We start from the raw sequence: 21,939 nt of genomic DNA, 5'->3' as shown, positions 1-21,939 counted from the left end.
AGCAGCTACACCAATTATTATACATTTAGAATGATAACAATAATACAGAGTTATTGATAGTGGTTCTGTTGTTCTTGCTCTTGTTGTTGATGATTGATAAGATGACGATAATTGCGATGATAATGATGATGATGATATAATAATAATAATAATACCAATAATAATAATAATAATAAATATAACATGCATATTGTTGTTGTTGTTGTTGTAGTAATAGTAGCAGCAGCAGGGATAACAGAAATACATGTTGTTGTTGTTGTTGTTCGAATTAAAACCGTTTGTATTAATCGTTCAAAATAGTTTGTCTTAAATTACTCCTACTTAACACTCGTGACTTAATTTGTTTATCCTACTTCGCAATCTTAACTGATTAAATATATAGGTACATAATTATTACTTTAAGACGAAGATGATTAAATAAGATCATTACTTATTAGGAAGCATACTTTGTAATTTTTTCAGATGTTGTCAGCGTAATTTAATTGGAGACAATCCGTATTTAAGTAAATGACATGCTATGAAATGACAGTTTTTCCTTCAGGTTTATTGTATAAAATATGATATACTCGTACAAATAAAAAATACGAAAAACAAAAGATATTGATATTTTCACAACATAAAGCAATGGATGAAATATTAACTTCTCCCAGGGCAACTCCTCTGGTTGGTTACGGAAAACTTGGATGTATTTATTCCATAACCTTTCATTAATTCTAAAAGCTGGTTCATCTTTGACTCCGGTATACCTTCCGGGGTACGGGTTAATATCCAACTAAGTTCTGAAAAGAAAGGTAAATTGTGAATTATTATGATATACAACGTACACATGTAACCAAAAGCTCAATTTTGTTCAATAAAATCAACAGGTCCATTTCGTTTATTAAAATCAACAGCTCCATTTCGTTTATTAAAATCGAAATCTCCATTTCGTTTATTGAAATCAAAAGCTCCGTTTTGTTTATTAAAATAACAAGTTTTGTTTCGTTAATTAAAACCAAAAGTTATGAGCTAAAAAGCCTCCATTTCCGGATATTATGTTTTAATATCTTTAAACCTTTCACGAGTTATAAATTTCATCAACATACTTTTTTTTTCTTTCCTAAAACCAATGGTTAGCAACAAAAAAAAAAAACAACTTAACACTGTGGTGCACATACATAATGTTAATTTGTGACCTATATGAAAATGATACGATTAGGTTTCTTCCGCTATATTTCATTATTCCATGCAACATGAATCAAACGTAACTTCCGTGAAAGTATCAAATTCAGTTATAAACTATGCATGCAGGTAAGGTAAAAAAAGCAGGAGGAAATACTTCTAGATTCACAAAAAAGAAAGAAAATCCCACACATGTTCTCAAATTAATCAAGTTTTTAACCCTGCAAGGATACAAGATTTTTCTAGAAAGGTATATCTATTATAGTTTTAATGTGAAGAAGAACTTAAAAGGTTATTTGAACCTCTAAAGCGCTTCCTTGTACTAACCAGTACTGTTGTCATGTAATGAAACTACAGCAAGCTCGAACTCTCTATCGATTTGTTCAGAGGCAAGCACTTTTCCTACTTAGCCACTGGGGTCAGGAGTACAATAATAAATTAAAGCTTTTAGCATAACTGCTGGTTTGGTAAATTAAAGTTTACGTATGCTTATACACATATAGAATTAAGCTTTACCAGTATTGAAGTGGCCAAGAGGTCCAACGGATGTTGTGCCACATGACCATATTACGGTGTAGGAGGTGTAGTCCGTTGAGAGAACCCAGTAATCGCCTCGTGGCTGACCTGTAAAATGACAAGATAGTTACATATATGGATTTCAACTTAAACGTTCATGCAAGACTAGCGCCGATGCACCCTTTTTCTTGCATTACCATCTGCTGAAGCACGAAGGCGAATTTAATGCCTGAGCCCACAGTTTCTGCAGATGGTAGTGCACGAACAATTCCTACATAATAGTTGACGTCGAAATCTTTAATTCCGCGTTCGTTGTCTGTATTTCGTACGATGAAAACATTTTTTTTGTGCAACGCTTTCGACGTGCTAGTGCGATAGCCACTGTCACTCTTCTAAATACATATTTTCAGTACATTTTTGTCACGCGAGGGTGTGTTTTCCACGAACTGTGTTGACATTCATTAAGAAAATACCGTAATGGCGGCTCATGTACCATATGCTCGTTAGTGTTCGTAATTCTTAAGGTTTATGTTTATTGAATGTGAATGAAATTTAAATGTAGATAAGCAAAAATGAAATTGATAAAATATGTAATACAGGTTATAAATTTATTTAATTTATACATTGCATACTTCAATTATATAGATAGCTCACAAAGAAGAAAGATATTTCACATTGCAAAAGCAAAAATTATAAATGACTAAAATCAGCATAATTATGCAGTTTTAAGAAACTGTATAGATCAGTTTCCAGATTTATCATCAAAGAAAAGAAATACCTGAAAAGAATTTGACACCAAGTTTAGCAGGATTGTTTGGATCCATCGATGCAGCATCGCCCATATTAGTCGAGTATGACCTCGTCCTACACGAGAGAGAGGGAGAGGAAAAAACAACAGCATTTTTCAAATTTGAAAAAATCTCGTATTCAATAAATCTCAAGTAATATGTCGAATAAGGAAATTCGTTTATATATCAGCTCTGGAAATACATTTGTTTGATCAAAATAAGTAAGAAGCTACTTAAGTGCGTTTTATTAGTAAAAAAAGTCAAAATCAACAACAAAAAGAAAAAAACAACAACAAAAAACAAGAAGTCAAAATCAACACCAAAAGGCTTATGCAAGTCAAGTATGGTATATATTATCAATATTTGAGATATGTGTATTATAAAAATATACATATTTACAATGTGTTATATCCTGTGTTGTTAACGGTGATAAGACCGTCATCTCTCAGCGTATATTCGGCAGTGACACAATCTTGGAACGCTTCGAAAGCAAACGCAAATCGTCTCTGTTCATACCATTTTCCAACATACTTAAAACAAAATAAAATAAAAGTATTAGACAAAAACATAGCGTGCAGTTGCCAATGAATGTGTTAATTTATTTCTGTGTAGGCCAAAAATCTTTTGCAAACTGCGCATGCGCAAAAATATTCCATCCGATCGATTTTGCGTGTCAACTAGGTGCGTATTAAAAGAGCTATAGGCAGACGTACAATATTTCATTTTTCCTGTTTCAGATTTTTTAAATTAAATGTGGGCGTAATCCTAATACAAAAGATAAAAAAAGAAAATCTGCACCATAACGTTAAAATAGAAAGAAGCAGCATCTAGAATTTCGGATCCTAATAAATTGATAAATATTCATGATTTCCGGTTATAATATAATGTTGCCAAAACGGCTGTTGCTTTCGTTTTTTTTCTTTTGTTTCCAATTTTGTTTAGTACATCTTTGTCACGTGCGAGGGTCATCTCCATTCTGTCCTCATTATTTGACTGAAATACTTTAAATGGCGACCTCCGCGTACTAATGTTCTACTACTGAACATAAAATTGCCCCGAAAACATCATATAATTCCAAGGTAGTTGATCACGTGACATTTGTTTACGGTAACACTGGCTGACCGTTAATTGTATTCGCTAATTTTTCGTTATATCTTATACACTATTTGAATAATAAACATACATTATCTATCTGACCAAAATTTTCCGATTTCAATGATACATATTTTCCATTGTAGCTTTTATACTTTTCCTGATATGCTTGAAGAAATTGTGACACATATTGTCATCAAAATATTACCGCATAGGAAAAAAATCTGCAAGCAAAACTGGAAAAATAAAGAAGCTTCAAATATTTAGACAACGGACCTGATCAAACTGTAATGACATTCACCCTGAACTAGAACGGAAGTCATGGTTTAAAAACAAATTTACAGTACAGTTTTTTTTCACAAAAATTACAGAAAAGGGATAAATGATCGGTATTAAAAACTATATGTTTAACAAGAGACTTCACATTACCAAAATTATCACATAAAACCAGTCAAATAATTTTTTCTGTAGGTCTGTTTTATGTAAAAATACTCCTGCATAATTCTTAAAAACACAACCGTACCTTTTTTATATCGAAATTCTGCTGAACCTGCGCTTTTGGACACTCCCCCGACTGAAACACCTGACACGCACACACTCCAACCAATGTAATTAATAAAACAAACCTAGCCGAAAACCCCAACATTCTTAATTAAAAAGCTATTAATGAACGCACTCTAGCACTTTCTGCCGAATAATAAATTGTGGAGCTCAAGGCTGTTCCTTTATATCACCAGAACATGGCGAATTTAGACGCTTTTGTTCAGTTAAGTAATACATCACATTTGATACCGAGTGACCATTCAACAGTTGATTTACTTACATAAATTTTGTTAAGCCTACATCGATACCGTGACACCGCTATGAATTCCGTAAGTGCATCTCTTTGGTAAGCCTTTATCTTACATTAAAATCATTTCAAGGCGTCTTTGGGGTGAAAAATACTTTACGTTATTTTATATCTATTTAGGGAATAAATTTTGCATCTTGTCACTTGATGTTCATTCTTTTACACGATATAAAATCATGTTAGTGGTTTTATTTGGAAACGTGATCGTCTTAGTACATTTGTATTTAAATCACATGCGCACTTTGTGCTCAAATGAAAGTGTCCGTAATTAGTCGTTATCCACAATTTCTTTAAACAAAATATCTTCTCCTAAATCATAGGTAGATTTTGACCAAACTTCACAGGAGTACTCCTCTGCAAAATTTTTATAAATGGTTAGTCTAATGCATAATGAGGTCACGATTGCTAAAGATAAACTTTAGGAATAAAATTTTTAAAGCTCTGAAACAACAACCACAAGGCACATAATGCCTCAGAAATCCATCTTCTTTTTCTTTAGAAATGTCAAACGTGTGTTTAAAATGTTTAACAAATGGAGAAAGAAGTGTTGAGCTTGCAGTAATGCGTCTTAAAGGTAGCAAAAAGTTGGTGTTGTCATGTAGTTTTTGACTTCCTCGTGTGGAGGACATAAATAAAAATTACATATGAGCCACGTCACAACCAACATAATGGGTTTGCGACCAGCATGGATCCAGACCAGCCTGCGCAACCGCGCAGTCTGATCAGGATCCATGCTGTTCGCTATCAGTTTCTCTACATGTAATATGGTTTTTAAGCTAACAGTTTGGATCCTGATCAGACTGCGCGGTTGCGCAGGCTGGCCTGGATCCATGCTGGTCGCAAATGCACTATGTTGGTTTTGTCATGACGCGGCTCAGATTATGTCTCTTGAAATTCATTAATTAAAAGGGATGTGTGCATGTTTGATGTGATCGGTGTATATATGTATGTAAGTGAATGTATACAAATGAGACAAAGTAAGGGTACGAATACCCTTAATGAAATTATGTACAAAATGCGATCTATGGTTATTCAAGGAAAGAATATCCATTAATGTTACTTTAATATAGATTGACCTTTCTGTAGAATTAGGTTTCACTGTTTTATTGTCGAATTCGGCCAAGGCTCTTATACATTATTGTGACATCTTTTTTTTCACCAGTGGGTTCCTTAATTGAATATAATAATATAATATAATTGAATATACGAAATAATATCAGCCGCACGAAACACGTTTCAACATTGGCGTTGAAATAAGGTTATTAGGTCGGTTTATATTGCTGCGAGAATCATCTTCTAAAACAAAACTTGGACTAAACAACTCAACGTACTGAAAATTTAGAGAAGCATTAAAACAAGGTAGAAAAAATGTTGGATGAGAAGTGCAAGAATAAACAGTTTTCTGAGTGTCTGCGGGAGGAGGATACAAAAAAAATATGGTAGAACAGGATGCGAGAAGAAAGTGGTGGGATGGCGATGCGAGAACAAGATTTTGGGAAGGCAATGCAAGACGATGATTTAGGGTGAAAGAACTGGTTAGAGGGGGATGCAATCACAAAATTTAGGGAAAGGGAGTGGTTTGCACAAGAACAAAATGTTGGGGATGGGGGTAGCAGAAGCAAGATTATTGGAAGAGGATGCAAGAAGAAGATTTTGGGATGATGCAAAAACAAGATAAGATGGTGGGAGTGGGTGCAAGGAAAAGATGGTTGTACGAGAACACAGTATTTAGAGTGGGATGGAAGAACAAAATGATAAAAATGAGATGGGAATGGTGACAGAAATGAAAACCAAGCCCTGTTCTAGCCACAGAGAATACAGTACAGCTGACCAAACCTACAGTGATAGGCCTTTCTAGCAGGTCTTAACGAAAAGTCAAGCCTGGTTCTAGCCTCAAGGAATACAGTCAAGCTGACCAAACCTACAGTGATAGGCCTTTCTAGCAGGTGATAGGACTTTTTCGTAGTTCTTCACGATAAACCCAGCCTGTACCTAGCCTCAGAGAATACAGTCAAGCTTACCAAACCCACCGTGATAGGCCTTTCTATTAGTTCATGACGACAAGGCGAGCTCGGTTCCAGCCTCAGGGAATACAGTCATGCTGACAAAAACAACGGTGATGGGCCTTTCTAATAGTTCTTAACGAAAACCCACTTAACAAAAACCAAGTCCGGTTCTAGCCTCAAGAAGTACAGTCAATCTGACCAAACCCATGGTGATGGATCTTTTTATTAGTTCTTAACGGAATTCCAAGAACGGTTCTAGCCTCAGAGAATACAGTCAAGCTGACTTAGCCCATGGTGATAGGCCTTTCTTGTTATTCTTAACGGAAAACCAAGCCCGGTTCTAGCCTCGGAGAATACAGCCAAGCTTACAAAATATACGGATATATGCCTTTCTAATAATACTTTATTAACGGAAACCAAAGCTTAGTTCTAGCATCAGGGAATACAGTCAAGCTCACGAAACCCACGGTGAAAGGCCGTTCTCGAAAAACCAAGCCCAGTTCTAGCATTTGGAATTACAGTCAAGCTGGCCAAACCCACGGTAATAGACCTTTTTAGTAGTTCTAAACAGAAATCAAGCCTGGTTCTAGCTTCCAGGAATAAAGTCAAGCTGACCAAACCCACGGTAATAGACCTTTTTAGTAGTTCTAAGCAGAAATCAAGCCTGGTTCTAGCTTCCAGGAATAAAGTCAAGCTGACCAAATCCACGGTGATTTGACTTTTTAGTACGTATTAACAATCATTTAAAGCCAAGCCCGGTTCTAGTCTCAGGGAATATAGTCAAGTTGATCAAAGCCCCGTTGATAGGCCTTTTTCGGATTTCTTCACGAAAAAACAAGCCCGGACCTAGCCTAAGGGAATAAAGTCAAGATGACCAAACCCACGGTGTTAGGCGTTTTTAGTAGTTCCTTACTGAAAATCCAGTTCTAGCCTCAGGGAATACAGTCCAGCTGACCAAACCCACGGTGATATACCACTTCAGTAGTTTTTAACGCAAAACCAATCCTGATTCTAGACTCAGGGAATGCACTCAAGCTAACAAATCCACGGTGACAGCCCTTCCTAGTAGTTCTTAAATAAAATACAAGTCCAGTTCTCATCTCAGGGAATATAGTCAAGCTGACAAAACCCACGGTGAAAGGCCTTTCAAGTAGTTCTTATCGATAAGTCAAACATAAGTGATTACGGTAAAAATGGTAAAACCCCCTTTTGTGTAGTTCTTTACGGAAAAACAAGCCCGGTTCTAGCTTCAGGGAATACAGTAAAGCTGATCAAACACACGGTGATAGGCCGTTTTAATAGTTTTTAACGTCAAACCACGCCCGGTTCTACCTCAGAAAATACAGGCAAGCTGACCAAACACCGGATATATTCCTTTTTAGTAGTTCTTAAAGGAAATCCAAGCCCAGTTATAGGCTCGGGGAATAACGTCAAGCGGACCCAATCCACAGTGATGGCCCTTTCTAGTAGTTCTTAACAAAAAGTCAGGCTTTTAGCCTCAAGGCTTACAGTCAAGATGACCAAACCCACGACATTAAGCCTTATAAGTAGTTCTTTACCTAAAACCACGCATAGTTCTAGCCTCCGGGAATACAGTCGAGCTGATCAAACCCACGGTGATAGGTTTTTCTAGTAGATCGTAACGAAAGACCAAGCGCGGTTCCAGCCTCAGAGAATACATTCAAGCTGACCAAACACACAGTCATAGGCCTTTTTAGTAACTCGTATCGAGAAGGCAAGTCCGGTTCTGGCCTCAGGTAATACAGTTAACCAAAACCATGGTGATAGGCCTTTTTGTAGTTCTTCATGGAAAACCAAGCCCGGTTCTGACCCAGGTAATAAAGTACAGCTGACCAAACTCACAGTGGTAGGTATATTTTGTACTTATTAACGGGAAACTTAGACCGGACCTAGCTGAAGGGAAATGTCAAACTCACAAAACTTACGGTGATAAGCCTTTTTAATTGTTCTTTACGGAATACCAAGCCCGGTTCTAGCCTCATGGAATGCAGTGAAGCTTACCAAACCCACGGTGATAGGCCTTTTTAAAAGGCCCTTACGAAAAGTCAAGCCCGGTTCTTGCCTCAGGAAATACAGTCAAACTGACCAAACCCACGGAGATAAGCATATTTTGTAGAACTTAAGGGAAAACCAAGCCCGGTTCAAGCCTCAGAGAATAAAGTCAATCTAAATAAACCCACGGTGACAGCCAATTTAGTAGCTTTTAATGGGAAACTGAGCCCCGACCTAGCTGAACGGAAATGTCAAACTGACAAAACTTGAGGTGATAGGCCTTTTTAGTTGTTCTTAAAGAAAATCCAAGCCCGGTACTAAACTCGGGAATTTAGTCAAGCTAACCAAAGTCACGCTTTTATCCCATTTCAGTAGTTCTTATCAGAAAACCAAGCCCAGTTTTAGGCTCAGGAAAGTTACAGTGAAGCTGACAAAACCCATAGTGATAAGCCTTTCGAATAGTTCTACACGGAAAACCAAGCCAAATTCAAGTCTCAGTAAATACAGTCAAGCTGACCAAACACTAGTTGATAGGCCTTTTGTAGTAATTCTCAACGAAATGTCAAGCCTGGTTCTAGCAACAGGAAATACAGTCAAGCTGACAAAACCCACAGTGATAGGCCTCACTGATAGTTTTAAACAAAAAATCAAGTCCGTTTCTGGCCTTATGTAATATAATCAAGGTGACCAAACCCACGGTGGTAGGCCTCTCTAGTAGTTCTTAAAGGAAAACGAAGCTCGGTTTTCGCTTCAAAGGATACAGTCAAGTTGACCAAACCCACGGTGAGAGGCTTGTTTTGTAGTTCTAAACGGAAAATTAAGCCCGGTTTTAGCCTCAGGGAATGCAGTCAAGCTGACCAAGTCCACGGTGATTGGTCTCTTTAGTAGTTTGTAACGAAAGGCCAAGCCCGGTTCTTGCCTCAACGAAAACACTCAAGCTGACCAAACCCAAGGTGATAGGCATTTTTTGTACTTGAACGGAAAACCAAGCCCGGTATTAGCCTCGGAAAATACAGTCAAGCTTACAAATCCACGGTAATAGGCTTTGCTTGTAGCTCTGAACAGAAACCAAAGCCCGGTTCTAGCCTCAGATAATACAGTCTAGGTCACCAAACCCATGGTGATAGGCCTATCTAGTACTTATCAAAAAGCCAAGCCAAGTTCTAGCTTTAGGAATTGCAATCAAGCTGACCAAACCCACGGCATTTTATTACGGAAAATCAAGCCCGGTTCTAGCCTCGAAGAATACAGTCAAGTTCATAAACCAACGGTGGTAGGCCTTTCTAGTAGTTCTTAACAGAAATCAAATCCAGGTTCTAGCCTCATGGAATAATGTCAAGCTGACCAAAGCCACGTTAATAGGTATTTTTAGTAATTTGTAACGAAAAGTAAAGTTGACCAAACTGACAGACAAAGGCCTTTTTGGTAGTTCTAAACGGACAATCAAGCCTGGTTCTAGCTTCAGGGAATACAGTCAAGCTGGCAAAACCCACGGTGAAAGGCCATTTTAGTAGTTCTTAAAGTAAAATCTATCTCGGTTCTAGCCGGAGGGAAAACATTCATGCTGACAAGACCCACGGTGATTGGCCATTCTAGTTGTTAGTAACGGGAAAACTTAGCCCGGTTCTAGCCTGGGGAATACAGTAAATCTGACCAAACCACTTTGATCGGCCCTTTTTGTAGTTCTTAACAAAAACCAAACCCGGATCTAGCCTCAGGGAACACAGTCAATCTGATCAAACACACGGTGATATGCCTTTTGCGTAGTTTTTTTTTACGGAAACAAGCCCAGTTCTAGCCTCAAGGAATACAGTCAAGATGACCAAACACACGGTGATAGGCTATTTTAGTAGTTCTAAATGGTAAACCAGGCCTTATGGTATCCTCAGAAAATACACTCAAGCATACGTGTTAAGCGTTTATAGTAGTTCTTTACGGAAAGCAAAGACCGGTTAAAGCCTAAGGGAATACAGTTAAGCTGACCAAATCCACGGCGATAGGCCTTTATTTAGATTTTAACGGAAAGCCAAGCCTAGTTCAAGCCTAAGGGAATACCGTCTAACTAACAAACCCACGGTGATAGGCCTTTTTAATAGTTTTTAACGGGAAACCACGCCAGGTTCTACCCTCTTGAAATACAGTAATGCTGACGAAATAAACAGTGATAGGCCTTTCTTGTAATTCTTAACAAAAGCCAAGCCCAGTTCAAGCCTCAGGGAATACAGTCAAGCTGACCATACACACGGTGATCGGCCGCTTTAGTACTTCCTTCCTTACTTGAGAGAAAACAGTCAAGCTTACCAGACCCACGGTGATAGACATTTTTAGAAGTTCTAAAACGGATAACAAAGCCCGGTTTTATACTCGGGGGAATAAAATCAAGCTGACCAAACCCACGGTGATAGGCCTTTCTGGTAGTTCTTAACGAAATCCAAGTCCGTTTTTGGCCATATGGAATAGTATCATGGTGACCAAACCCGCGATGAGAGGACTTTTTAAAGTCTTAACGGAAAATCTCGCCCGGTTTTAGCCTCGAGTAATACAGTCAAGCAGAGCAAGCACGCAATGATTGGTCTTTTTAGTAGTTTGTAACGAAAGGCCGACCTGGTTTTTAGCTCAAGGAATGCAGTCAAGCTGACCAAACCCACGGTGATTTGCATTTTTTGTAGTTCTGAACGGAAACCAAAGCCCGCTTCTTGCATCAGGGAATACAGTCATGTTTACCAAAGTCACGGTGATAGGACCTTCAAGTAGTTTTTATCAAAAAGGCTAGCCCAGTTCTAGTATAAGGGATTGCAGTCAAGCTGACCAAACCCACGGTAATAGGTATTTTTAGTACTTCTAAACGGATAACCAAGCCCGGTTCTAGCCTCTGAGAATGCAATCAAGTGTACACAACCACGGTGGCAAACCTTTTCTAGTAGTACTTAACGGAAATCAAAGCCCGGTTCTAGCCTCACGAAATAATGTCAAGCTGACCAAAGCCACGGTGATAGGCATTTGTAGTAATTTGTAACGAAAAGCGAAGCCCGGTTCTAGCCTCAGGATATAAAGTAAAGATGACCAAATCGACAAACATAGGCCATTTTGGTAGTTCTTAACGGGAAACCAAGCCTGGTTAAAGATTTAGGGATTACAGTGAAGCTGACCAAACCCACAGTGACAGGCCAGTTTAGTTGATATCTTGGTCCTAGACTGAGGGAATACAGTCAAGCTGATCAAACCCACGGTGATTGGCCATCTAAATAGTTACTAACGGGTAAACTTAGCCCGGTTCTAGCCGGGGGAATCCAGTCAAGCTGACCAAAACCACGGTGATTGGCCCTTTTCTGTAGTTCTACACAAAAACAAGCCCGGATCTAGTCTTAGAGAATACAGTCAAGCCGACCAAACCCACGATAATAGGCCTTTTGCGTTTTTCTTAAAAGAAATCAAAGCCCCGTTCTAGCCTCAGGGAATACAGTCAAGCTGCCCATACACATGGTGATAGGCCTTTTAAGTAGTTTTTTAACTGGAAAACTACGCCCGGTCCTAAATTGAGGGAATACAGTCAAGCTTACAAAACCCACGTTGATAGACCTTTTTAGAAAACCAAGCCCAGTTCTAGCCTTGGGGGAATAACGTCAATCTGACCAAAGCCAAGGTGATAAGTCTTTTTAGTAGTTCTTAACGAAAAGTCCGTTTCTGGCCTTATGGTATACAATCAAGGTGACCAAACCCTAGGTAATAGGCTTTTCTAGAAGTTCTTAACGGAAAACCAAGCCCGGTTTTAGCTTTGGGGGATACAGTCAAGCTGGCAAAACCCACGGTGGGAGACTTTTTTGTACTTTAAACGGAAAATCAAGTCCGGTTTTAGCATCAGGGAAGACAGTCAAGCTGATCAAGTCCACGGATATGGCCTTTTTAGTAGTTTGTAACGAAAAGCCAAGCCCGGTTCTTGCCACAAGTAATACAGTCAAACTGACCATACCACGCTGAAACGCAATTTTAGTAGTTCCTGAAGGAAAATCAAGCCCGGTTCTCGCCTACTAGAATACAGTCAAGCTTACAGACCCACAGTGATAGGCCTTTCTTGTTGTTCTGAACGGAAACCAAAGCCACGTTCAAGCTTCAGGGAATACAGTCAAGCTCACCAACCCCATGGTGATAGACATTTCTAGTAGTTCTTATCAAATGCCAAGCCCAGTTCTAGCATAAGGGATTACAGTCAAGCTAACCAAACCCACGGTGATAAACATTTTAAGTACTTTTTAACGTAAAACTGAGCTTGGTTCTAGCCTCGGAGAATGCAGTCAAGATTTCAAACCCACTCGATGATAGACTTTTCTTGTAATTCTGAACGGAAACCAACGCCCGGTTCCAGCCTTAGGGAACACAGTCAATCTGATCAAACACACGGTGATAGGCCTTTTTAGTAGTTCTTTACGGGAAACCAAGCCTTTTTGTAGCTTCGGAAAATACTGTCAAGCTGATCAAGCCTACGGTGAAAACCCTTTCTAGTAGTTCTTACAAGAAAGCCAAGTCCAGTTTAAGTCTCAGGGAAAACAGTCAAGCTGACCAAAACAACGGTGATAGGCCTTTTCCTAGTTTAAACCGGAACGCCAGGTTCTCCCCTCAGGAAATAAAGTAAAGCTGACCAACTCACGGAGATAGACCTATTTAGTAGTTTCTAACGAAAAGCCAAGACTGGTTTTACCCTCACGGAAAAAGTTAAACTGACAAAACACAAAGTGTTAGGCCTTTTCAGTGGTTCTAAACGAAAATCCAAGCCGGTCTCTACCCTCAGTTAATACAGTCAAACTGACCAAACCAAGGTAATAGGCTATTGTTTTGTTCTATAAAAAAACAATAACACAAAACAATCCCGGTTCTAGCCTCAGGCAATACAGGCAAACTGATAAAACACACGGTAATATGCATTTTTTAGTACTTCTTCACGGAAACCAAGACAGGTTCTAGCCTCAGAAAATACAGTCAAGCTGACCAAACACACGGTGATAGGCCTTTTGCGTTGTTCTAAACAGAAAACCAAGCCCAGTTCTAGCCTCAGGTAAAGCTCAGGTCAAGCTGATAAAACACACGGTGATAGGCCTTTTTAATTTTACGATTATTTCAAGAATATAAACAACTCGGACACTGACAATAATGAATTCGACCCGAGCGAATATGTAAACAATTCTAATGCGAACTACTTTTTAAATAAGGAAATTTGCGCAGACGAAATTTTAAAATGTATTAAAAATTTGAATAATGGAAAGGCAGCAAGCCCCTCCGATAATATTTTAAACGAGTATATAAAATATACTCAAGACCTTTATTGCCTATTTACACTAAACTTTTCAATGTAATTTTAGATACTGGTTTTATCCCTAACTCCTGGTTAGAAGGGTATATTATACCAATATATAAAAATAAGGGCGATTCGAAGAAACCGGAATGCTATCGCCCAATAACTATTTTAAGTACACTTGGAAAATTATTTACTTCTGTATTAAATAATAGAATAACGTTATATTTAGAATCAAATAACCTTCTTCATGAAAACCAGGCTGGTTTTAGAAAATACTACAGCTGCTCAGACCATATTTTCACATTACATGCTCTCATTGAAATTCTAAAGAAAAAGAAACAAACTGTTCTGTGCATATGTTGATTTTTCTGCTGCATTTGATAAAGTATGGAGAATAGGTTTATGGCAAAAACTAATCAAAACGAATATAAATGGGAAAATATTTAATGTCATTTTTAATATGTACCAAAATATAAAATCAAGAATAACGCATTTAGGAGAATTTTCTGATTGTTTCTGGTCAAATACAGGCGTCAGACAGGGTGAAAACTTAAGTCTGGTTTTATTTTCCATCTTTTTAAATGATTTACAAGAATATTTAGAATCACAAGGATCAGTAGGGATAGAGTTAACAGATACACTCGACGTATTGGCTAAAACTGCTAGTTTTACTCTATGCCGATGATACAGTGATTATATCCAATTCAAAAATTGATTTCCAAAATACACTACTACACTTTAATCAATTCTGCGAACAATGGCATTTAAATATTAACACAAACAAAACAAAGGTAGTGATATTCGGCGCAAGAAATGTAAGAAATTTCCAATTTCATATAGGCAAATCAAATTTAGAAATAACGGAAAATATTTATACCTCGGATTAACTTTCTCTAGTAATGGTTCTTTTTTACAAGCTCGTAAACACATCGTCCAACAAGCCAATAAGGGCCTATACCTTCTTTTAACAAAGGTAAATAATTCAAGTTTACCATTTGATTTAATTCTTAAGCTTTTTGACCATACTGTTCTCCCAATTCTATGTATGGATCAGAAATTTTTGGGTATGAATCTTTAGAAATTATTGAAAAAGTTCAGTGCGAGTTTCTTAGAAAAATTACTAGTGCTCGTAAATCAACACCTAAATATATGTTATTCGGCGAGACTGGAGTAATACCGATATCAATTATGATTAAAAATAGGATGATCTCGTTCTGGAATAGGTTAGTTACTGGGAAAGTCTCAAAGTTATCTTACAAAATCAATCAATATATGCTTAAACAACCAGAAAAAGATTTTAAATGGCTGAGACATATTAAAACTATACTTAAATCTAGTGGTAGAGCAGATGTGTGGTTACTTCAACCTGCCCTAAATACCCCAATCTTAGGAAATTCTATAAAACAAATCCTTATCGATCAGTATTATCAGGAATGGAACACACAACTCCAGTCATCTAATAAGGGTAGAACTTATGCAGTCTATAAAGAAACCCATAGTATTGAACAATATCTAATACGTTTACCAAAGTATGAACGGGAAATAATGTTTAAATTTCGTACAAATAACACGCACTTTCCAGAAGAAACGGGACGCTGGGACGGGACGTCTCCAGAAAATAGGCGATGCGTACTTTGTTCAGAAAACGCTATTGGCAATAGGAAACACTATTTATTACGTTGCGAAAAATTCAAAAAACAAAGACAAAACATTTTTCAAACTTTCTGCCTTGAAAATAATGATCTTAACTTTAAACGAATTGTCAACATACAGTCGGAAAATGATCTTAAGATACTCTGTAAATTCTTATCAATATTGCTCAAGCATGTGCGTTAGGTGAGTTCCGCAGACATTAAAAGTATAGCCATTGAAAACATAAATTCATCTGTTATTATTGTATTAATGTTGAAAAAATGATTGTGTTAGTGATAGAACTTTCTTGTAGTTCTAAACGGAAAACCAAGCCCGGTTTTAGTCTCAGGGAATACAGTAAAGCCGACGATGTCCACCATTATTGGCCTTTTAAGTAGTTTGTAACGGAAAGCCAGGCCCGATTCTTGCCTCAAGGAATACAGTCAAACTGAAGAAACCCACATAGTACTTCTTAGCGGAAAACCAAGCCCAGTTCTAGCCTCGGGGAATAAAGTCAATCTGACCAAACCCACGGTGATATGCATTTTTATTAATTGCAAGGAGTTGCACAACAGATTGTTTTTCCAAGAAGAAAAGGATATGTGTTGTGCAGGGGAGGTTATACAAGAAATTTAAGTAAACCTCCTCACAAGCAAGGCATAATTATAATGTTTTATAAGTTTAAGCACAGTAGTGGATATACGACGTAAATGCACCTTGGTGTTAATATATAGATATATGAAACGAACTAATTTCATTTCTTCTTTTACTCGCTCGGTCGCCTGCATGCCCGTTCGGACGTCCTTACATCTGTTCGTCCGCACACTTTCCACTCACTCACTCACTCACCCACCAACTCACTCATTCACTCACTCACTCACTCACTCACTCACCAACTCACTCACCATCCCACACACACACACACACACGCACACACACACACACACACACACACACACACACACACACACTCACCAACTCACTCACTCACTGGTGTATAAAAAGATGCATGTTTTATAAAGAAAACTTATTAAAGGAAAGCATATTATTGTTTTATTGCACATAGATAATACATACATGTATTATGCATTTAAAAATCTACAAAAACACTACATAAAATGATGCACATTGAGAATCCAAGGAATAAATCCACAAGTCTGTAAAGCACCTCAAATTCTCACTACTACACACTTCTCTGACCATAACAGTCGATATACAACGTCCATTTCGTTTTTAACGCCCTGGACAATTTTCCTGGTTCGTCGCAGAAAATTTAGACGTATTAATTCCATATCCTTCCATCAGCCGGTAGAGTCGTTCCTTCTTTTGTGTGGATATTCCTCCAGGACGTCTTGTCAAAATCCACGCGAATTCTGAAAGAGGAAAAGTGATATAACTATAGTGCCTTTTTATAGACGGGCATGTTGTTTGTTAGGAATGCAAAGTGCAGAGTTGTACTGTTGTATTATGACAAAACCAAGATTTACACCATTTGAGCCGCGTCACGACAAAACCTACATAGTACGTTTGCGACCAGCATGGATCCAGACATGCATCCGCGCAGTCTGATCAGAACCCACGCTGTTCGCTTACCAACCCTATTACAAGTAGAGAAACTGATAGCGAACAGTATGGATCCTGATCAGACTGCGTGGATGCGCAGGCTGGTCTGGATCCATGCTGGTCGCAAACGCATTATGTTGGTTTTGTCGTGACGCGACTCATTTGTTTAAATACATGTTCAATAAATTTGTTTTTGAAATATGTTGCTAAAATAATTGGCTGATTTAAAATGCAATCATACAATCTGTAAAAGTATGTGCTTTTCACTCACTGCGGATGTACAACATAAGCGTCTATTTAACACGGATAAACAAAAATCTTTCCCCGTAAAGTGTTTTCTAATTAATGTTAATAACAGGAAAAGGCGAAGTCTGTAAATGACAGTTAATGAGCTTTTGGTACGGTCGATAACTTAATATAACACATACTGTCATTCTACTTACGTAAGTTTGCTTTAAGGAACGGGATGGGTAAATCTGTACAGGACCAGATGACGGTGTAGGTGTTGTAGTCAGTTGACAGTACCCAGTAATCACCACGTGGTTGACCTTTAAAACAGATGTATAAGTAAAGTGTCGCAATTGTTAACATTGATAGCTATGACGTAATGATTCTTTAACAAAACTATATAGCAATCAATCTATTCTCATAACATGGGGCTTAAATGTCCATAAAAATGATAAAATTTAATGTTTCCAACTATGAAAAACAAAGCTATGAATATATTTTACTTTCAGGATCAGATCTTAAGATCGAGTCTGGAAAATTCTTTGTCATAATTAATTATAGTGATATTTTCAGTTTTCAAAGTAGAAAGCCAAGTGCCCTGTACAAGTACAAGTATTTCAAATATGATTTTTTTACAGATAACTTACGTGGTGAGAACCTGACCCCAAGTTTAGCAGGATTGTTTGGGTCCTCAGCAACTGCGTCACCTATCGCAGTAGTATATCCCTTATCCCTGTACATAAAAATGTTCAAAATTCTTAACTAAACTTTAAACATTGTTATTTTATCATAAATTTTATAAGAGCTAAGAGTAAAGGGTTTAAACAGTGTTTTACTGCTATCTGTATTTACTTTCTTATGTTTTGTAGATTTAGAGATATAGTATTGTCAAGCATCGCAATACAAACATAAATAACCTAAGTTATTAGCAAAGCTAAAGGTATAGTAAACACAAAACACCAAACAAACACATAATACTAGTAATTAAAATACTACCCCTAATAAACAATGAATAAAAAAATATTAAAAGATAAACAATAATAAAAATAACAACAAATAATGATTATATATATCATCATTCATATAAAAACAAGAAAGAACGAGACCACGCAAAGTATAAAACAAAACAAAACAAACTCTTTCACCCCAACAGAAAACGATAAAAATTAAATACACCCATAAGAAATAAGATGTGATAATATTAATCCCGCTTCGCAGTCCGCTAGCAAAAAACAAACAAACACAAATACCCCAACATATTTACAACTATCTAAAAAAGATTCTAACCAGAATTTATGACTGTATCCTGTATTGTTAACCTTTACCACACCACCAGGCTGCAGGGTGTAGTTTGCCGTTACACAATCATGGAACGCCTCGAAAGAAGCAAAAAATCTTTCCATCTCGTACCATTTTCCTATATACTGAAACATAGAATTGCAAGCGTCAAGCGAGCATAAAACATTTTTTTTACATTTAGAGTCACAGACGTGTGCAATAAAAAACCTCACCGACGTTATCATAATTATGCAGAAGGAATGAAGAATGAATGAAGAATGAAATGGTAATCAAGTTTTTAGACGACCAACATCTTATTTTCAATTGCTCACAAAATGCACTAAAATAATAATAATAATAATAATAATAATAATAATAATAATAATAATAATTATCATAATAATCATAATAATAATATTAATAACAACAACAAGAACAATGATAATCATCATCATCATCATTATCGTCGTCTGCGTCATCAACACCACCACCACCATCATCATCACCATCATCATCATTATCATCATGATCAGCTTTCAGTAAACGATTTTTAAAGACAACAATATATGCTGATTTTGACATGTTGAGAGTATCAAAGTATAGATGTCCTAAATTCTTACCTTCTCTATGGAAAAGTCTTTTTGAACATAGACCTTTGGGCACTTTCCTGTAAAGGAAATAACCTGACTAAAACAAACGGCAACTAAACTTATGAAGACAAAAAATCTCAGCGTATACTCCATAATTGGGTTTTTTAATTTTTACAAATTAATTTAACAATTTTAACAAAGATTTCTGATGAACACTGACGCAGTGTATGCTTAGCTCCTTTTTATAGCCGCAGCGTTTCTGAATCACGCGCGTGAGCGTTAATAAGTTAAGTACGTAAAACGTGACTACTTAAAAACATCATACGTTTTAGAAAGGGTCAAGAGTATTTATATAACATCAGCCACTTCTATTGTTTACATTCACAACTAGAGGTCCTGGTTTTTAACCCCTGGTTTGTATGTATAATATAGATTATTTTTATGTTTGGTCATCGAAAAGTAGAGGATAGCCTTTTACTTTATTTTATGAGTTTAACATACACTTATATACGTCAACAAACGTAACGTAAAGATAACAAACAACAAATGAGTAACGCATGTACGCAATGTAATGAAGGACAAATCATAAAAAGTGAATAAAAACAATGTCAGCTTATTTATCTTGCGTTCTTTTATCATTTTGTTCGTTTGTTTGTTGATTATTTTGTTGTGTTTTTGTCTTTCCAGTCTAATTTTAAAATCAACATAGGCTGATGAATTTGTAACACGGATTTGCAAAGATGTTAATTTGGAACGGTCCATTTTAAGTTTGAGGGATATCAGTGTCAAATGACAAAAAATGAGCTACTAACAGTATAGCTTAAACTCTTGTCAAACTGCGCTGATGTGTAGACCAGCTTGACACTTTACCGAGGAGTTAATAGTTCAGAATTCAGCACGTTACAGGGTTAAAGTAACTAAAATGTTTTATCAAAAGGCGTCAATTTCTTATTTCTAATACAACGTATTTCTTATACAAAGCGTTAATGACAGTATCCATATTTGTAAACCCCGATAAGTTTTAACTTACGAATTGTTCGATCTTTACCAGGCTGAACATTGTTTGCAAATGCAGCATTAACATTATTTACTTGAATTATTTCCTGTTTGTGTTTGACGATACTTTCATGATACTTTTTAGCAATTACGCCCTGAAATTAAACATGTTTACACTTAAAGACGAGCTGCGTACAATATACATAAGACATTTCGAAACTATAAAAATTGGCATTCTCTTCTGTTCTTTCCATTGTCTAATGCATTGTTTTGAGCGAGGCTGGTGGGAGGTTAGTTGGAGTTTAATTGATATTTATTAGTCTTTAGTCTTTTAATAGATAATAAAAAAATACTGGTATTTTTTTCTATCCTAGCCGTCCACCTGGGCGCATACATCATCAATTAGGATGCATATGTCTTACCGTAATATAGTGTTTCGCATTACCAAGTAAACGTACATATAATTATCGTTGCCTTCTCATTCGTATTGTCCAAAACTTGTTTTGTCAGCAAACAAAATCGGGTTTTGATAATACTTTCAACAAATATGTGAATGATGTATGTACTCGAGTCTCTGTGTTCCATTTACAAAAGTACTTAAACTATTAATAATTCAGACACTTGATATACAAAAGAAAGTCACTTAATAAGTTTCTTATATAAATGAAGTACTCTATGTATTACGAGTGGCTAGTAAACCTTCACGTTTATGTTAACGTGATTTACACTCAATGTTTGTTTTGATATGGTTATGGCATGTTGATATACATTGTCCGAAGTGTTTTGAACTTCACGATTTCAGCTTCATGAATTCATACTTTTAACTTTACGTTTGAAACTTCACGAATTCATAATTGAATTCACTAAGTTGAAATCATGAAGTTCAAAACGTGCATTCATGAAGTTGAATCCGTGAGGTCTAAATCGTGAATTCGTGAAGATGAAATTGTGAACTCATGAAGTTGTAATCGTTAATTCATGAAGTTGAAATTGTGAATTGAAGATGAACCCGAGAATATAAGAAGTTAAAAGGTCACCACCGGTCTGTCGTAAATTTCAATCGAAGTGTTTATAGTTCGAGGTTTATGAAAAATGAATTGGCATAAATACATCGATAGATTCCATATATTTCACATATATTTACATACCCCCATAGGTTATTTCCAATTATTTCACATATATTTTCATATCCGCACCGGTTATTTTCATGCATGTCACATATAATTACATACTCCCGAAAGTTCCTTCCATCTATTTCACATATAATTACATATCCCCGTAAGTAATTTACTGTTTTTACTTCAAATAAAATTACAAATCTCCATTATATATTTCTACTTATTTGACAGATATTTACATATCCGGTTGATTAGTTTCATTTATTTTAAAATATAATTACAAATTGCCTTGAAATAAAACATAAAATAGTACATATTATGACATTTTTCTCAAAAAGATAAAAAGGTTTTGTCTGGATTGAAAGTCGTTTAATGTGTAAAGTGTTTACGCTACAAAATCTGCAAAATATACTCGTTTCATCATCTAACTTAATTATACCAATTAAAACATTAACCTGATTAGTTTATAAAAAAAACCCCTCAAATTAGTGAATTTGACAACTGTTTTACGAAATGATATGAATTTGCATGTGTAAAATTCGCAGACCTAGAGAATTTGACAATAAAATATAAATCAAACATTCCTTCCACAAAAGTAGTATTTTGACTTCCATACAAAATACTAAACCCCCGTAACTGTATTTATTGCCAAATCGCATCAAAAGCAAACGATAGTTGAGAAAATTAGGGTATGAGTAATATTTTGAAAACTGTTACAGGGCAGTATACCTGAAAAGCTTTAATTTAAGGAATAAAAATGGAAGAACATATTGGGCATAATGGACCTTTAAGCAATTTCATTATTGTGCGAGACCCTT

The 21,939-nt window shown here is 36.5% G+C and overlaps 2 protein-coding genes across 2 annotated transcripts; both read right to left on the bottom strand.

Annotated features, from left to right (window-relative positions):
- Positions 1 to 535: 535 nt before the first annotated feature.
- Positions 536 to 4,521, bottom strand: LOC132749188 (apolipoprotein D-like). Its single transcript, XM_060738901.1, has 5 exons — positions 4,081 to 4,521; positions 2,865 to 2,995; positions 2,456 to 2,541; positions 1,678 to 1,785; positions 536 to 779 (listed from the first exon to the last, which is right to left on the bottom strand). Exons 1-5 carry the CDS (start codon positions 4,201 to 4,203, stop codon positions 637 to 639), a joined length of 591 nt encoding a protein of 196 aa, XP_060594884.1. The 5' UTR covers positions 4,204 to 4,521; the 3' UTR covers positions 536 to 636.
- Positions 4,522 to 16,578: 12,057 nt separating this feature from the next.
- Positions 16,579 to 19,276, bottom strand: LOC132749191 (apolipoprotein D-like). The gene is made up of 5 exons (XM_060738906.1): positions 19,038 to 19,276; positions 18,427 to 18,563; positions 17,787 to 17,872; positions 17,355 to 17,459; positions 16,579 to 16,721 (listed from the first exon to the last, which is right to left on the bottom strand). Exons 1-5 carry the CDS (start codon positions 19,158 to 19,160, stop codon positions 16,582 to 16,584), a joined length of 591 nt encoding a protein of 196 aa, XP_060594889.1. The 5' UTR covers positions 19,161 to 19,276; the 3' UTR covers positions 16,579 to 16,581.
- Positions 19,277 to 21,939: the final 2,663 nt, after the last annotated feature.

Source organism: Ruditapes philippinarum, unplaced genomic scaffold (genome assembly GCF_026571515.1).
Source record: "Ruditapes philippinarum isolate M1 unplaced genomic scaffold, ASM2657151v2 ctg181_1_1_1_1, whole genome shotgun sequence".
NCBI lineage: Eukaryota > Metazoa > Mollusca > Bivalvia > Venerida > Veneridae > Ruditapes > Ruditapes philippinarum.
The sequence above is the reverse complement of the archived record's forward strand: the minus strand, read 5'-3'. Positions and strand labels throughout refer to the sequence as shown.

What these genes read in the sequence shown, in the direction of transcription:
- LOC132749188 (XM_060738901.1), bottom strand. Translation starts at nt 4,203, where the DNA reads ATGTTGGGGTTTTCGGCTAGGTTTGTTTTATTAATTACATTGGTTGGA. An exon ending in AGAATTTCGATATAAAAAAG is followed by an intron (nt 2,996 to 4,080) that starts GTACGGTTGTGT and finishes TTTTGTTTTAAG; the next exon opens with TATGTTGGAAAATGGTATGA. An exon ending in TCTTGGCCACTTCAATACTG is followed by an intron (nt 780 to 1,677) that starts GTAAAGCTTAAT and finishes CTTTCTTTTCAG; the next exon opens with AACTTAGTTGGATATTAACC.
- LOC132749191 (XM_060738906.1), bottom strand. Translation starts at nt 19,160, where the DNA reads ATGGAGTATACGCTGAGATTTTTTGTCTTCATAAGTTTAGTTGCCGTT. An exon ending in AAGACTTTTCCATAGAGAAG is followed by an intron (nt 18,564 to 19,037) that starts GTAAGAATTTAG and finishes TCTATGTTTCAG; the next exon opens with TATATAGGAAAATGGTACGA. An exon ending in GGATACAGTCATAAATTCTG is followed by an intron (nt 17,873 to 18,426) that starts GTTAGAATCTTT and finishes TTTTATGTACAG; the next exon opens with GGATAAGGGATATACTACTG.